General features: G+C 42.0%; 1 protein-coding gene across 4 annotated transcripts in view; it reads left to right on the forward strand.

Moving 5' to 3' along the window:
* Positions 1–14626, forward strand: part of BBS7 (Bardet-Biedl syndrome 7) — a 1458886-nt gene that overhangs the window by 270112 nt on the left and 1174148 nt on the right. For all 4 annotated transcript variants that reach the window (XM_069631158.1, XM_069631157.1, XM_069631160.1 and 1 more), the window contains one exon: positions 1238–1354. In XM_069631158.1, coding sequence (XP_069487259.1) covers positions 1238–1354 — 117 coding nt within the window. The remainder of the gene's footprint in view (positions 1–1237; positions 1355–14626) is intronic.

A 14626-nucleotide genomic window follows, 5' to 3' on the forward strand; every position in this document is an offset into this window, starting at 1 on the left:
ATAGAAACAGACTGGCACTTGGAGGGGTGTCATGAGCTGGTGCCCTTTTCAACTTTCACCATCCTTCTCTGGGTTATGACTGGCTCTGGCATTCTCTCTGGTAGGCCTCGAACCCCAGGCTGAGGGTTTGCTATCCCCACTTGACTGAGGCTCTCACAGTACCCACAGGATCTTATACAAACTTTATACCTTCATCTCTCCTCATTTATGCAGTAATAACTACTTGCAGTATGCAGCATTGCGTGGAAAACAGTTCTTTCCTTTTCTCTATACTCTTATGTTTTTCAATAATTTCATTATTCTTAGCCTGCAGTGACCTTAATATACCCCATTTCCATGGCCAATTATTTTGAGGACTGTCCATGCTTAAAGTATGCTATCAATTATTTTACACATCCATATTCGTAACAGTCATTTATAACTGAGAGGACAAACCAGTTCTGGAACATTGGTTGTTGTATAGAAATTGGAGGCCGTCCCATTACAAGGAACACAAATTAACTTGAGTTTGCACGTTGAATTAACTTGTGCCATCCTGCAGTTTCCAGTGTACTCTTAATGATGTTCGTCTGTTTACAGTGATACATGATGCTCACTATTTCTCCTTTTGTAAACGAAGATTCAGAACTTCATTTCCTGCTACCACTGTTTAACTGGGAGATTATTACTGTATCATGAAAGTGAGGCTCCATGTAAAAGGTCACATTCTGCTACTATCCAAACACAAATCTAGTTCAGAATACCTTTCCATTTTTAGCTGTTCCTCCAAGCACACATGATTCCATAGGAAAGCATCTTTCTGAAAAACGACTTTATCAATATTATCTTCTGAATTTGTTTCTCATGTTTTTCCCTACAAGGCAACCCTCTGTTCCCATCCCATATCCCCCGCTTTCTGGTCTCCTTTCCCTAATGTTTATTTTTTTTAAACAAAAACCTTTCCCCTTTCTTCATTATGGTCTTTTAGTTTTAACATTATTCAGAAGGCCTCATCAAGACATCTTTCTTTTAGTAGATGTTTTCACATGTTACCATGAGCCTTCCACCTGGATTATTTGTCACAACTTCTGGATGTAGGTAATCATAGACTTGAATTTGGAAGTTATTATTTAATATCTTGGGTGGGAGAGATATTTTTAGCTGTGACCTAGCAGTAAACTATCTGTGAGAGTCACTGTACATGTTCTGGATTTTCAGAGGTGAGATACAAGTATTTAATCCAGTCTTTTGTCCTCAGGCCACTCTGGAGAAGAACTGTTATATGGAACATCTGATGGCAAACTGGGTTTAATTCCAATTACGGGTACTTCACTCGTGCATAAATGGGAACTTTCCAATGAGAAAAAGCGAGGTGGTATGTATCCCAGCATTTTATTTTTCAAAATCGGTGTAAGAAATTGTTCAAGATTTAATTGCATTTCCATAGGCAATAGATATCTGTGGTAAATAAAGAAGAACCATTACTTACATTTTGATTTAAAAGATGTAGCAGTAAAATAAATCTGGTAAGGAGCAACAACACAATTGGGGGTCAAGGTGAGCATTGCAGAACAATTGGCAAACCTATCAAGATGCAACATTTATTTAGACTTCCAATTAATAAAATGAGTGTACGTTTTTAGAGTCTGATAGCATTCAAGTACTTTATCAGGAACATTGTTTGTTTGGAAAGCAAATTATAGTTTACATTTTTTTATTTATTGCTTTGTTTCATTGTAAATCTTTAGCAAAAGTTATCCAACATACTTTCGCATACATCTTCACAATTTTACTTCAAGGAAAACGAGAAGTAAGAGAAAAAGAAAGATGGAAAAAATAGAGGACAGCAGTAGGTTATCACTTTATAAGAAAATATTAAAAGCATAAATCCCAGAGAATGGTTACTGCCGACTTCAACATTTTTTCCACCATAATGCAGATTGTTACTGTTCTGTAGGCCATTCTCTTAAAGTTAAAATATGGTTCATAAATGACACTGCTGCCAGCACCAAAGACACCCTTTCCCCTCTAAACACGAGGGACCACCAGTCCTCCGGCATTAACGGTCGTGCGTCCCTTAAACAAGTTAAATAATAAAAATAATAGTTGTTCTTGAGGCAATTATATCTTTAGTTAGTAGAAGGTTTAGTATAATCCTCAGGAATTGCTCTCTAACGTTTGCTTGTAGATTTAACAAAATATCTATGTATTTCATCCAGATTCCTCACCTCCTGTTCCAGATGGTAAAACAGCGTATAGCTGCTTGCTTCACTAAGCCTAGAGATCCAGTCGTGCTACCACAACTTGCTTTTCACCCTGGATGGATTAGACTTTAAATCCTCATCTGTAGTGCCAATCTCTTCCAATTTACTCAAGTTGGCTTCAACTCAATCTTTCTGGGCCCCGTTTTGTTGTTTATTACCTTCATAATGTTTACAGTATTCCACAAGAGACATTTCCTAAAGAGAGCTAGTCTTTTCCATTCAACTAAGGCCCTTAATGATAAAAGGCCCAATTCTTTATGTAAGACTTGCATAGGGGTAGAAGTCCGAACTTTTAAAACTCTTTTCCAGTAAGTGCCATCAAGGAGTGACCAAAATCTTTAGAATTGAATTGGAGTCATATGTTAGAATTGGCGCAGCCTTCATCTTGTAAAAGTCCAAGACTGGCACCAATGAAAAGCGTCCGTATTTCGTGTTTATTATATTAGCTTGACTCGCCAGTGTGCCTTTTGGCGCAACGATGCTAACATTGGGGCTTCACTGCTACTGCTGTTGATGAGTACCCCCAGGTATCTAAATGTGGTCACCTGTTCAATTTGTGTCACCACCAGACGCCACACAAATTTCAATATCTTCTTTTTTGGTTTCTAAAGCACTAACATTTTTGTCTTTTCAGTTTTTAACAAATCATTTTCAGCCACGTAATCCCTCAGTTTATCAAGCTGCCTCTGCAGGCCGACAGCTGTTTGATCTATCAGCAGTAAATAGTCTGTGTAGAGGAGACGACTTAATGGGACCCAATCTATAAGAGAAGGAAAACTACTTGCTTGGTTTATTGTGAGATTTAAGTCCGCTAATGTCTCTACCTCTTGTGACAATTGCCCGTTTTTGATCAATTTTACTTTTAGACTGGTGTCAGAATGTAACGGAACCAAGGGTTTAAGAAGAGACACCGAACAATTCCAGCGAGAGAGTTTTCTCCATATTCGGGATCTCCCCACCCGATCAAATGGCTGAACAAGTTCTACAAATGGCAGGAAAATCCTGCGTTTGTCATCCCAGACCCTCCCTTTCAATATATTTAAAATCATGATGTTTACACTTGTGCCAATCCCCCGCACAAACCCAGTCTGAAAAGGTTCATTACAGCCCTCACAGGCGGACCACTCATTCAGCTTCGTCAGAATCAAGGAGACAAATATCTTACCGATCACATCAAGAAGGGCAATAGGGCGATGGTTTTTTAAGAGCCTCCCGATAGCCCTTCTTGAATATCAGAACGACAATGGCCTCCTTCCAAGTTTCTGGGACACAACGCCTCTGCACTATTCGTTCAAACAGACTGTGGATAAAGTCGGCCCAGGCCCGTCTCTTGTTTTAACAGGGCATTGGTAAGGCCATCAGCGCCAAGGTCACGGGAGCCACTCAATTTTGACAATTTCTCCATAACATTTTTGACACTGTGTGGGATATGCCATGCAGGTACCACTCCTTTCAGGTCTACAGTACTAGGCTCGCTCTTATTTTCGTAAAGACAATGAAAGTGAGTCACCAAAGCTTCTTCGGATACACTGTTGACCTGTGTTAAAGATGTAGTTATAACAACACTTTATCAAGATCCAGAAGTCAGTTGATTTTTTTCCCAAAAATTACTTTCAACATGGTTTCTGCACCATGCTGATACATTACTGCCTTATGCGATCTCCACCAGTTGTTGTAGTGCTGAACCGCCTTTTTCGCTTGAAGAGCCACGTCGCGTATCTTCGAGTTCTTAGCTCTTCTCAATACCCTCCTCATATCTCTCCTCTTAGTGACCAAAACGTTATCATAAGTATGCATAATGTCTTTCTTCCTGCAGCTTACCCCAGGACTTTGTATTCTACGATACCACATCCCCCTCCCTTGCAATATGTAACTGAAGGTTTCAAAAATCGAGTTGTCAAATGTTCAATTGTGTCCCTTGTCATCCTTAATCTAGTTCCACTGTTGCATTCAATGACGGAACCCACCACCACGTCCATGTTGATGTTAGCATTTTTTTTTGTATACAACAATTTTATTGATTTTCACAACATAAAAAAACAAGCAATAGATTGGTCACCATCAATTAAGGTACTATTACCCGGCATATTGTCTACTAAGGTGTTTCGTAGTTCAAAGTACAGACAAAAAAAAGGCAGTTCTCCATTCCCCATCACCCGCAGAAACATTAGTCTTATTGATTCATTCATTCCCCCACCTCCCACCCATGCCAAATTGTATTCGCCTTTTTGGGACATCCGCATACAATATATACGCGCCGTTCCATGGACATACAAGCGCTCGCATCAGCAACCCATTGTCTAAACCTAGGGCGCTCCAGGACATTGCAATGTTCTGTTTAATCAGGCCAATCATCGTCGATAAGAATAGCTTTTCATAACGGCTATAGGAACTCTCACTCCAGATTCCCAGAAGTAGTAACTTATGGTCTTGCAGTATCTCCATCCCCAGTATATTGGAAAGCCTATTACGGCATGCCACCCAGAAGCAGCGGATCTGGGAGCACCCCCATAGGATGTGAACAAAGGTAGCCTCTGCCCCCCATCTCAGCCACTGTGGGGCGTCAGCCCGGCCCCATTGGAACAGTGCTACCCTGGGATAATATACTCTATGGAGATCAGGCGGGATCTGGAAGAAATTGTGATTTTCCCTTGGGAACATTAGTGCCACCACGCAGTCCTCTGGATCAATGGGTACCACGTCCTCCTCCCATTTTACCCTAAGATTGGATAATTCTGTGGTCACAAAAGCTGTTATTGCTTGATATAAAGTGGAGGTAACCTTTATTCCATCCAAGTGGCGAGCATTGTGGCGTGTCTGATGGATGAGTGAGATGCGTGTGTATTGCATGGGTAATCTGCAGGAAGTGGTACTGTTCTGTATCTGACAAGCCACACCTCCGTTGTAAGTCAGCAAAGGAGGCGATAATCTCCCCCCTTCCAATAAGTCCCCAATGGTGTTAATACCTGCTTCCACCCTTACAGGCAATATTGTCAGTTTGTTCACTCCTGGTAATTGGGAGTTTCCCCAAAGGGGTTGGGCCAGGGTTAATTTTCCTTCCCACCCAATGTGTTTGTGGGCCCTCCTTACCTGCAGTGTATGGTGCAACATCTGTAATGTCGACAGGGGGTGGGGGGGGGATCGCCTCACCATTCGATACAAGTGACAGAGCGGAGTCGCACCCTGCATCCCCATCCCCTCTGCCCCTATATGGGGTAGGTTTGGGTCCCCATGGATCATGTCGTTAATGACTGCCATCTGGCTATCCCAGTAATAGGAACGGATATGTGGGAGCCCGATTTGTGCCACCCCACAAGATATCCCGAAGGGCGGATTCTGTTCTTTGAAATTTAAGATCAGGGATTTGCAGGGGGTGTTTTGCAGGATATGCAAAAGAACGTGATAATGCAAGCATCTTAAAAAGAGCCGCCCTTCCTAACGGGGATATCGGGAGCGCCTTCCAGTGTCTAACATCTTCAAACAAACGATCAATAATCGGGTGTAGATTCTGAACGAGATCCCATGAGTGATCTACTTCAACATGGATGCCCAAATATCAGAAACCATCCATTTCAATTTGATATGGATAGCTCAGGGGGGAATCGCCAGACCAGCGCCCTGGACTGAGAAGAGTATGGATTTACCCTAATTAACTCGTAGTCTACTGAATGTTCCATATTCTTGCAATAGATGTGTCAAAATCGGGCAGGAGTGGCTTGGACTTCCCAGGTAAATCAGTAAGTCAATGTAAAGCGAAACCAGGTCTTCGCCCCCTATTGGCCAGCAGAAACCTGCCCATGATGTGTCTTGTCGAAGTAGTGCGACAAGGGGCTCAATAGCAATTGTGAATAGGATAGAGGACACCCCTGATGCGTCCCCCGCCCTAACGGAAAAGTCCTAGAAATCCTGCCGTTCACCCTGAATTCTGCATTTGGGGATTCAATAGGCAGACCCAGGTTAAAAAGCCAACTCCGAAACTCATTCTGCCCATGATTTCCCATATACTATCCCAAACCACTGAGCCAAATGCCTTCTCAAAAATCTGTTGCTAGAAGTGCAAGTGGTTCCCGAATGATGGGGGCTCGCGCAAACATTAAGTTAACCACCATCTCCCCATTTCTCCACCGGGAATCCATTCAGACCCAATGTTTTCCAAGGATGTAGCTGGGCAATGGGCACAGCAATTTCTTCCTCCTTTATGTCTGCTTCCAACTGTAACTTCTGGACCTCTGACAGATGGGGGAGCGTCGGGTCATTCATTATCGTGTCAGGTCATTCAGTATTGTGGCATCTCACGGTGTAGCCACGCTCTTATAGAGTCCTGCATTTTAGTCGGCAAAGGCGTCGGCAATCTCTTGGTCTGTCCTCACAAACTCCCCTTGGTCGGTTCTCAATTCCCAGACTTGTCAATCTGATATGATATGGCATTTATAAAGTGCCTATACACAAGTGTTTCAGGCGCGATGTCCTTCGTTTCTTTTTCAGGCCATGCCAGCATTTTCCCGACTTTATTGCTGGATTCATAAATACGGTTACGCATCTCCCAGTGGGCCTGTTTGGCATTGTCCATGGAAACATTACGCAGCATCTCCCTAGCTGTGAGGAGAGACTGAAGCGCCTCAGGAGAGCCTGAGAGCAAATACTACTCTTCCCATTTGTTTGCTATCCAAACATTGAAAAATCAAACTCACACGGCGACAAAGCATAAAACAACTGAGTGCGAGCAAGAAACGGCCGAAAAGCACAATAAAAACAAATCCCAAGAAGATAAGATGGTCGTGCCGGATCATCAAGATGTGGTACTGACCAACAATGACGCTGTTCACAAGACAAAAAATTCATTAAGTAAAACAGCCTAAGCAACCCCAGTTGGTGAAATAATTGACTTGGATGAAACTGAAAGCCGCAGTTCGAACAAAACTGAATGTACACATAAAACCAATAAAGCTGTAAAGCCGTGAAGTAGAAACCGAAATTGAAAGCCAACCTTCCACTTCTGCAGACGGCTTAGCAGAACTACCCACAAATGCTGTTGATTCGGAAGGTCGTAGAGCAATTCCTGCAAATGTGGAAGCAGAGTTTGAATCGCTCACCAATGAAGCAGAGCTCCAACATGCGCCCCTTCCCTCCGCTAATAAAGATTGTATCAAAGAGTCAGCAATTGAATACTTCTCAATATTCCAAAAAAAAATCAGAGTCCAGAGGAACCTGATGACGAGAGATTCAAACCCAAGAAACAAATAAAGACAAAAAACATGCCCAAACGCAAAAATAATCAAACAAGAAGTTCATGCAAATTTTTGCGAAACATATAAAACTTAAATGCTTTTCTGCAGACAAAGATAGACAAAGAAGAACAAATAACTACCAAGGAAAAAAAAACTACGGACGCTAAATCGCCGAGCCTAACACCAAAAGACAATCTGCAAGTCACAGGTAGCCAAGACCTGCAAACAAACGACGAAGCAGCCATGATTGACCTGCTTGTCAACTTGTTGACTCATGACTTCGAAGTAAACATCGAAGACGAGATAATTCTTGTCCCCTCAGACCCCGATGATGTAGCACCTGAAGACGTTAACATTTCTGTTGTGGTTGGATCCGCGCAGATCGAGCAACCGCTGAACATAACTCAAACAGCGAGTTTGCAGACTAATTACATCAGCCACGAAAGGTCAAATAGAGTCTGCAAGCTCAACCTTACCAGAACCAACCATAAGGCGATTTACAACTATCGGTGAACGCTGGTCCCAAGAAGCTAAAATAAACCAGGCAATTGACTCTAATCTAGGAGCCAAAGTGAGAGAGGCTGAATTTGACAGACATAGAGAAGTAGATCACCAACAAAGCCAAGTAATTGAATTGAGAGAACCGAAACATGCCTATACACAACAAGAAAGAAGAGAGGAAAAAAGAGAAGATCAATACTGCTCCCAAATAACAAGAACGAATGTACCAACAAAAAGATCCAAAATAAACGCAAATTATTGCCTGATGATTGAGAGAGTGTTCTGTGGGACAGACAATTTGATATTAAACAGACAAAATGTCCTACAGTTGTTTAAACACATACCACAACTAAGACCAATTAACACAGAAGACATCAAAACTGTCGAGTTCCTAAATGAAAGAAAAATGGATCAAGTGCTGCTGCATATTCATTCAAGAATAGTGAGGGATTTGATCTTAAATAACAAATTCGACCTAAACTCCCTAGGTTTTGATGCCTGTGAGATCCTCAAACGTATCAAGAAGTCCAAAAGAAACGTTGCCTGTAAAACCAAAGGAACAGCTCAGTTATAAACCACAAACAAACACTGGAAATGAAGTTCCACCAAATGGAAATAAATCGAGCTTAGGCCGACAAGAGAAATCTAACACTCAAGTCGAACCATCAAGTGAGCGAAATCGTCTCACCTACCCAAAGACGAAATAAAAATAACTATCATTCAGTCCACAAAACCACGAGACGAGGCTGGAGACGATCAGCAAAAAGAAAACGGAGAAGGAGAACAGGCTAGGTGGAGTTAGCTAGCTACAACCCTAAATTGTGAAAGAGAAAGCTAATGGCAAATGATATCCAAGAGCAATGATATATCTTTGGGTTCTTGGAACAGTCGAGGGTTCTTCCATTTATACAACATGAAACCGAAAGTGGCCGTAAACTATGAAATAGCACTCAATCCTGCAATAAAACAAGCCAAAGGAAGGCCCAAAGCAGGACTGATAACCCTGATAAAGACGGAGCGACATTTAAAACTAATTTCATCTGAAAATCCGTCCCCGTACGACCAGGTGACGCAAGTAGCAATGAAATCCGAGCAAAAAAAGAATGAGAAGAACCTTCACATAATTAACATCTACTGGCAACATAAAGATTTGGACGATTCTGAGTTTCTAGACTTGATCTGTGAAATCATCGATAAAATTAAGGAATCGGGAACGAATGCTAGCATCATCTTATGCGGAGATTTAAACATGGACTGCCTACACCAAAGCAATTCTAAAAAAACGAAATCAGTCAGAACAGCGAACAACCACTGCCAAATCAATGCAGCTTGGTCTGAAGAGATGGATGCACGAAACATGCAGCTGCTGAATGGAAACGTCAGAGGAGACATCCCTGCAAGACCCACCTGGGAGTGAGAGGAAAGTAAATCTATACGAGACTACTTTTATATGTCAGAGAACATATTTAGTGATGTAATTACATTAAAAGTTACGGCTATGCTCCAAAGCGATCACAACTTGCTTACAATACTAGTAAAGGCAGATGCAGGAGGAGATATAGATTCTTGGAAAAATCAAATAATAGCTGCACCAGGCAGACATAAGGTGCGCCTCGATAAACAAAAAATGAACAACTTGATATACGCTCTGTCCGGGGCATCAAGGTACGAAACCGACAATGGGACCGAATATAGTAGCTTACTCGAAAAATATACTGAACTTCATAGTATAAACCAAAAACCGATCTACAAACATCAACACATTCATAATATGGAGATAGTCCAGAAAAAGAGATCTACGAAAAAACATTAGAACAGTAAAGAAACTTGAAGAAAGGGAGAAGCAATTTAAAATCAAAATGCTAAAGAAAACGTATAGAGCCTTGCTATCAATGCACAAATACAAGATCATACAGCAAGATTCTGAAACAATGCCAGCATTGATATCCACAAGAGCTGTGAAACGTTTTTGGTCCGTAATTAACAACTTAGACGCGCCACAAGGAGCTCTTCTATTAAGTACCGTGCCCGAACAAAAGTGGATCGAACGCTATACTGTCTTGTTTAAGAAACAAAATACAAGAGGAGAGGACCCAGTGGAGGACCAAGCTGAGTGGTCACTTAACATCACCGAAGAAGATATATTAATAAACTCTAAAAAGTTGAGCTCCTCGAGGGCGCCTGAGCAAACTTCTGCTATACTCTCTTCCAAAACATTGAACAAGAAAGGAGAGTTCCAAAGTCGTGGAAGACAGCTATAATAGTCCCAGTGTTTAAAAAAGGAGACCGCTCAGAGCCGAAAAACTACAGACCTATTGCGTTGCTTGACGTAATTGGGAAAGTCTTCGCCACTCAAATACTGAAACAACTTGGAGCATGGATTAATGACACAGGTCAATACGATATCCGGCAAACTGGCTTCGTAAAGGGTGTAGGATGTTCTTTAAATTTACTAATGATCAACTTGATAAAAATGGAAGCTCTAAAAAATAAAACAAAGGTCTACATAGCATTTGTTGATCTTGCATATGCATTTGACAGTGTTGATCGCCAACTATTATGGACTAAGATGACACAAATGAACTGCCCTCCCCACTTACTAAGACCAATTCAAGATCTGTACTCCGAAACATTGATCAAAATTAGGCTGAATGCGACAGGCTCCCTATCAACTCCAATAAAAACCGAAAGAGACATAAAACAGGGCTGACCTTTAGGAGCAACACTTTTCAACCTACTAACGGCAGACGTCAGCCAAGACCTAAATCTGGTTAGAGCGTTCCCTCCTAAGATAAACGGTCAAAATCTGGGACACATGGTCTATGCTGACGACATGGTTCTATTGGACCAAACACCAATTGGATTACAAAGAAAGCTGACAGCCCTAAAAAGATACAGACACAAACGGCTTTGTAATAAACACAAACAAAACTGAGATATTAATTAGTGTTACAAAATCTAAAAGGAGCCACAAGCAAAAAAAGCAAAAAGTACTCCTGGTCAGTCGGCGATGAACAAATTGCTTGTGTAACTCAAGCACAATACCTTGGCGTCACAATAAATTCCAACTTAACAGACGAACCAATGGTACTAAACATTCAGAGAAAGTGCAAGATGCTGGGAGCACAAGCCGCTACAATAAATAAAAAATACAGAAAATTCAGCCTAAAACCCGTGATCGAATTTTATAAAGCAAAAGCTATCCAGACTTTAATTTTTGGTGCTGAAACAATGCTGGGCTGCTCCTTTAACACTTGGACTTGGTGTGAGAATACCTTTTGGCTAAGAGTGCTGCAACTTCCAAAAGGGGCGCCTGTTGCCTGCCTACGATACGAGCTACGTCTTCTATCAATCAGTGCAAGGATACAATGGAACACCCTAACCCTGTATAGAAAGATCCTGGGAGCGGACAAACTTCCTCAATTCAAAATCTTAAGCTGTCCAGATAAGTCACCATCTGACACTGTCTATATGCAGTGGAAGGCACATTGCGATAAAACACTAGAGATCATTGGAACAAATGCGGAAACTTTGATATTAAACCCCAATGAAGTAAAGAAACAGCTATGGGAATGTGACTGGTGTGAAACAATTGCGCAAAGAGCAACCCATCGGCGTATGAAAGACGCCCCTTCAGAAGCAAGGATGCTCAACAAAACACCAGAATACTTTGAACGATTCCCGTGCCCTATCCGAAGCAAACGCTTCATTATGTTCCGACTAAATCTATTCAAGACGAAACAAGCATTAAATCTCTGGCAAAGAAGTGAAACGATTGATGAACTTTGTCGCTTCTGTGGATTACAAAAAGAATCTCAAAAACATTTAGTTTTGAATTGCACCCATTTTCAACAGGTGAGAGAAACTCATCTAAAAAAGACAAACATAGAGAATACCTACCAAACTAAGGATGACAAATGGGCGTTACTCCACGAGGGCTCAAACAGGCAACTGATGTTCACATTTACGACATTTCTTGGAGATCTGGCAAAAAAATTGGAATCCAAAGATCTCAATGCCGAGAGGACCGAAGTGGACATATAAAACGACAGAAGAACGCGAGATGTGAATAAAATTCGATCCATCCGAACTCTGAGCGAGCAAAGTTGCCCATTTACCAATGTGGTTACCTGTCTATTCGGAAAGTAGTTGTTGTTTTTATTATTTTAAAAGTTTGTAACAAACTGATATAAAATAAAAAAAATGTAAAAAAGATTCTAAGAAGATAGTGCAGTAGTAATGTACCACACAAACACACACGCACACACACATGTTCCCACAGTATATTGCTGAAAGAATACTCTTTAATTAATGTAAAGCAACAGTAACCACATGTACATGTAAGAACTTTAAAATTGTAAGTCATTTTTTGTTGTTTTTCTTACTACAAATTGTCTGTAGCTATCATTCCCTTTCCTACCAGGTGTGGAGTTGAACTCCTGGCAGTTAAGTTACTGAATTCCTCTTCCATGTTCTTTGTCTGTTGCCCACTGGATGCTAACACTCAATTTGGTGATCTATGGAAACTCTGGGCAGCTTGCCCTGTCTGCTAATCTCTTTATGATCCTGGGAGATTTAAAAATGAGGTCCGACTGCCGCAATCTTACTCTGGTATCCATCTTGAGTACAAACTTGGCGATATATAACCTTAGTCAATGTGTGGTGGGAGTATGTACTCAGTTGGCCACAGTCTTAATCTTTTGTATAGTACACTGAACTCAACAATGGTTGCTCCTTCAATTCTGCTGGACTGACCATCGAGTTATCCCTTTCAACATACCGCTCCCAAAAACAAGGCATTGTGATAGGTAAGAATTGATGCAGTCACAATGTGTGAGACTACACAACCCTTATCTGCTTGGTATTAGGTAACCCACCTTTTGGAATAGGACTGTACTACACAAGTTGGTAGTGTGAATGAGCAGCCGGCCTATCTCAAGAGGGGTAAATGTGCGCTGTAGTGCTGTACAAATGAAATCCGTGATACAAGTAGCCAAGTAACACTTATACTCAAGGTTTCTGTTATAAATAGTCATTTATTTAATGAACATCTTTTTTAAAATAAGCATTCTTTAAAACGGCAGTTTGCTGTAACAGTGTTAATAGGCTTTAAAATTACTTTTCAGAATGAAAACAAGTTAGTGGATAATCTGTTGCTATGCTTCTTACACAATCCCTACACCCTGAGGAGACCTAAACCACAAGGACAGTAATGGCATTTATATATCACACTAGTAAACTTTGGAAGGTTAGGGAAGGAAAAAGGACAGACAGATTTCTCAGTATATGTGAGGACAACTAAATCTTCCAATGAAATCTGGATAAGCTATTCCCAGCAGTATCAGTATACGAAGTTATCACCTATGGGGGACAAACCGTATCAAAGTCAATGGCCTAGCAGAGTCTTCAGGGAGCCAGGAGAGCCAAAGTCCTTTGGGACACAGTCTATGGATCTGATGTACTTCTTATATCAAAGTCTTGTTCAAAGTTAGAGAGTTTTGGGAAAAAAAATCATGTGTAGAGTCACAAGCTGTTAAGCCTGTGAGAAGAGAGTTGAAATCAACTCTAAAAGGTAAGCCAATGCAATTTTCAACTGAGAAGAGCGCAGCTAAAAGGCAATAAGGTAAGTACCCCAAGCCTAAACAGTACCTCTAGTTTGATGAAGAGTGGTCCAGCTGGATTCTGTCTTGCTACAGCAGTGCAGACCCTTGTTTCTGATCCTCAGTCATGGGGACAAGAGGGAGGACGTCTGGAGGGCTCCTGTGGCGGTACTTGGGAGGTCATCGGTGGCTACGGGCTCTTTTCGGTTCAGCAGCACTTTGTGGTTTCACAGCCTAGCAAACAGCACTGTTGTGGATCTTGGACACCGGTTGGACTCTCTTTACTCCCTCGGTCCTGCACTCTGTTGAGGGGAGTCTGGATCTGGAGGTCCTGCTTGTAGATGGGCCTAAGGAGTCTCCCGGAGTTTCTAGCCGGATTCGTTCTGCGGCAGATGTTGCACTCGACTACGGACACTCGACCCCTGCCATTGGCCTTCCGAAGCAACAGAGAGGCACAGCAAGTTGGGGATAGTGGTCCAGTGGAGTTAGTCTCAGGGTTAGTTGGTCCCACTAACCCAAGGGGAGACGTTGTTCTGTCCGGAGCTTCTCTGTCGAGGTGAAAAAGGAGTTCAGCACAGCAGCAGGGCTTCACCATGCAATTCAAAGGTCCAGGAGGTTGCAGCAAGCTTCGTTCACGGTTTCATCGGGTGTTTCTTCCAGTGGGTGACTCTGCCTGTAGTCCCAAAACCCTTGCCTTTTTAAGCATGTTTCCTCCATTCATGCACATCCTAGGCTGTCAATCAGACAGCAGGGTGGCTGTCCTAAAAGGACAGCCAGCCAGCCAATTGGGACTAGTTGCATTCAGGCTTTGCTAGAGACAAAGGACAGGGGAGTTTTGGGACCCTCCCTCGCATCCTGTCCTTCCAGACGCACTGGAGCCAGGGGCGGGCTTCAGAGCTGAAGCCAGCCAAAGGCAAGCCAAACAAAGGGCTCAAACCTGTCTCAACGCACAGAGTAAAACCCAAGACAGACCTCGCAAACAAAAAATGGTGAAAAAAGAAGGCAATGGCCATTTTAACAAAAATGGTCACCCATGGGTGCTGTACTGCAGCTG

Source organism: Ambystoma mexicanum, chromosome 6q (genome assembly GCF_040938575.1).
Source record: "Ambystoma mexicanum isolate Mex_15411 chromosome 6q, UKY_AmexF1_1, whole genome shotgun sequence".
Taxonomy (NCBI): Eukaryota; Metazoa; Chordata; class Amphibia; order Caudata; family Ambystomatidae; genus Ambystoma; species Ambystoma mexicanum.